Source organism: Athene cunicularia (assembly GCF_003259725.1).
Source record: "Athene cunicularia isolate RWA chromosome 5 unlocalized genomic scaffold, athCun1 chr5_part2, whole genome shotgun sequence".
Lineage (NCBI taxonomy): Eukaryota > Metazoa > Chordata > Aves > Strigiformes > Strigidae > Athene > Athene cunicularia.
Genome location: NW_020799102.1, coordinates 443,563 through 446,413, shown reverse-complemented (window position 1 = coordinate 446,413; position 2,851 = coordinate 443,563). Strand labels below are relative to the sequence as shown.

General features: G+C 64.5%; 1 protein-coding gene across 1 annotated transcript; it reads left to right on the top strand.

Moving 5' to 3' along the window:
- Window positions 1-6: 6 nt before the first annotated feature.
- On the top strand, window positions 7-2,848 carry LOC113480940 (V-type proton ATPase 116 kDa subunit a-like; the record flags this gene model as incomplete). The annotated part of the gene is made up of 10 exons (XM_026850143.1): window positions 7-88; window positions 187-416; window positions 522-616; window positions 1,029-1,155; window positions 1,228-1,310; window positions 1,446-1,539; window positions 1,622-1,834; window positions 2,160-2,310; window positions 2,399-2,538; window positions 2,738-2,848. Coding segments are annotated over exons 1-10 (1,260 nt in total), but the record flags the coding sequence as incomplete, so codon positions are not given.
- Between the last annotated feature and the right edge of the window lie 3 nt (window positions 2,849-2,851).

Genomic DNA, 2,851 nt, shown 5'->3' with positions numbered 1-2,851 from the left:
CCCCGGCAGCTGAACCCCAAAGTGAGTGCCTTCCAGCGGCGCTTCGTGGGCGAGGTGCGGCGCTGCGAGGAGATGGAGAAGACCTTCAGTGAGTGCCGGGGGGACGTGGGGCTGCCTTGGGGAGAGGGGGGGTGCCCCCCGACCCCCCTGACCCCTCCATCCCACATCTGATCGCAACTCTCTCAGCTTTCCTGCAGCAGGAGCTGCGGGGAGCCGGGCGGGTGCTGGGGCCGTGTCCTGAGAGCCCACGGGCGCCGCTGGCGCGGGAGGCCCTGCGGGTGCAGGAGCAGTCGGAGCAGCTGGCACAGGAGCTGCGGGAGGTCAGCCGCAACCGGGCCTCCCTGTGCGGGCGCCTGCGGGAGCTGCGCCAGTACCTCCACGTCCTGCGCGAGGGCCAACGCTTCACCAGCTGGCCGGTGGGTCTGGGAAAGGGGACACGTCCCGGAGGTGCCACCTTGTGCCCCACTTTCCCCCGTCCCCACCCCTCATCAGCCTCATTTCTTTGCTCCCCATCACCGCAGGCTCCCCTGGGATCTCCGCCGCGGCCCCGGGCGTTCTCGGAGCGTGACCCCCTCCTTGACCCCTCCTTGCACCAGCACCTTGACCGCAAGATCAAGTCAGAGGGGCTGGCACGTGGGCGGGGGTTGGAGAGGGGCTGTGGGCAGTGGGGTGGTCATGGGGCAACTGGGGAGGATGTGGGATAAGCGTTGGAGATGGGCCATGGAGCAGTGGCGTGGCCATGGGGCAGGGATAGTGGGTAAGGATATAGGGTAATGATTCGACATGGGCCATGGGGCAGTGGCATGGGGCAACTGGGCAAGCTGTAGGATAAGGGTTGGAGATGACCTGTAGGGCAGTGGCGTGGCCATGGGGCAGGAGTAGTGGGTAAGGGTTGGAGATGGGCCATGGGGCAATGGTGTGGCCGTGTGGCATAGCTGTGGGGGGAGCCATGGGGCAGAGGCCTGGCCGTGGGGCTGGGGCAGCAGCAGAGTTGTGCCCATCCCAGTGCCCCTGCCATGTCCCCGCAGCTTTGTGGCCGGTGTCATTCACCCGTGGCGGGTGAGCGCCTTCGAGCGGCTGCTGTGGCGCGCCTGCCGTGGCTACCTGGTGGCTAGCTTTGTGGAGATGCCCGAGCCCATGGAGGACCCAGCCACGGTGAGAGGGGCACTGGGGTGGGGGCTGGCAGGGAAGGGGGCCCGGAGCTGACGTGGGCTGTGCTGTCCCCAGGGCGAGAGCATCACCTGGGTCATCTTCCTCATCTCCTATTGGGGTGAGCAGATCGGGCAGAAGATCCGCAAGATCTCAGACTGGTGAGCCAGTGGCCCTGTGCCATGCGGAGGTTTATTTAGCAAGACCCACTCCAGCCCCCCCCAGCACGGGGACGGGCTGGACCACCCCAGGGAGCCCCAGCACCCCCCCAACACGGCAGCGTCTGTCTGTCCCAGCTTCCACTGCCATGTGTACCCCTACCCAGAGAGCGAGGCCAGCCGGGTGGACACCATGAGCGGGCTGCAGAGCCAGATCCAGGACCTCAGCGTGGTGAGCTGGGCACCTTCGGGGGGACCGGGGGGCCATGCCAGGACCCCCCCACCCATCCCTGACCCACGCTGGGCGCCTACAGGTGCTGGAGGAGACGGAGCAGTACCTGGCGCAGGTGCTGGACAAGGTGGCGCTGGCGCTGCCCACCTGGCGGGTGCAGGTGCAGAAGATGAAGGCCATCTACCTCGTCCTCAACCAGTGCAGCTTCGATGTCACCGAGAAGTGCCTCATCGCTGAGGTCTGGTGCCCCGTGCGGGACCTCACCCAAGTGCAGGATGCCCTGCGCCAGGGATCGGTGGGTTGCTTGGTGTCCTCGTGTCCTTGTACTGGCGTTGGTTGATGTCCCCATGTTCTCATGCCAAGGGTTGCTTGGCGTCCCCGTGTCCTCATACCAGAGGTCACTTGGTGTCCCCATGTTCTCATGCCAAGGGTTGCTTGGTGTCCCCATGTCCTTTTGCCAGAGGTTGCTTGGTGTCTCCATGTCTTTGTGCTGGAGTGACTTGGTGTCCCCCCATCCTCATGCCAGAGGTCTCTCGGTGTCCCTGTGTCCTCCTGCCGTGGTGGGGTGGGTGCTGAGCAGGGGGTGCCATGGGTCAGGCACTGGGTGCTTTTCCTCACAGTACAAGAGCGGCTCGAGCGTGGAGTGCTTTGTGCAGCGCATTCCCACCTCGGAGAGCCCGCCCACCCTCATCCGCACCAACAAGTTCACCGCTGGCTTCCAGAGCATCGTGGATGCTTATGGGGTGGCCAGCTACCAGGAGGTGAACCCCGGTAAGACCCCCTCAGCCCCCTGCCGTAGCCCAGGACTGGGGAGGGGATTGGGGGGGGCTTGTGTAATATGGTCTCTGTGCCCCCACAGCACCCTACGCCATCATCACCTTCCCCTTCATCTTCGCCATCATGTTTGGGGACGTGGGGCATGGGCTGCTCATGTTCCTCTTCGCTCTCTGGATGGTGCTGTATGAGAACAGCCCCAATCTGCGACAGTCCAGCAATGAGGTGAGGGGGACATGGTGGGGGGCCAGGTTTGGAGGTGAGGGACATGGTTGGGGATGTGGGATGGGCTTGGAGGTGTGGGATGGGGCTGGTGGTGTGGGGCAGGGTTGGTGGGGTGAGAGGGGGTTGATGTGGGGCAGGGGAGGTGGTGTGAGGCCAGGGAGGTGGTGTGGAATGTGGAAGTCATATTTGCCCCCACCAGATCTGGCTGACATTCTTCGAGGGGCGCTACCTCATCCTGCTCATGGGGGCCTTCTCCATCTATACTGGCTTCATCTACAACGAGTGCTTCAGCAAAGCCACCGTCATCTTCCCC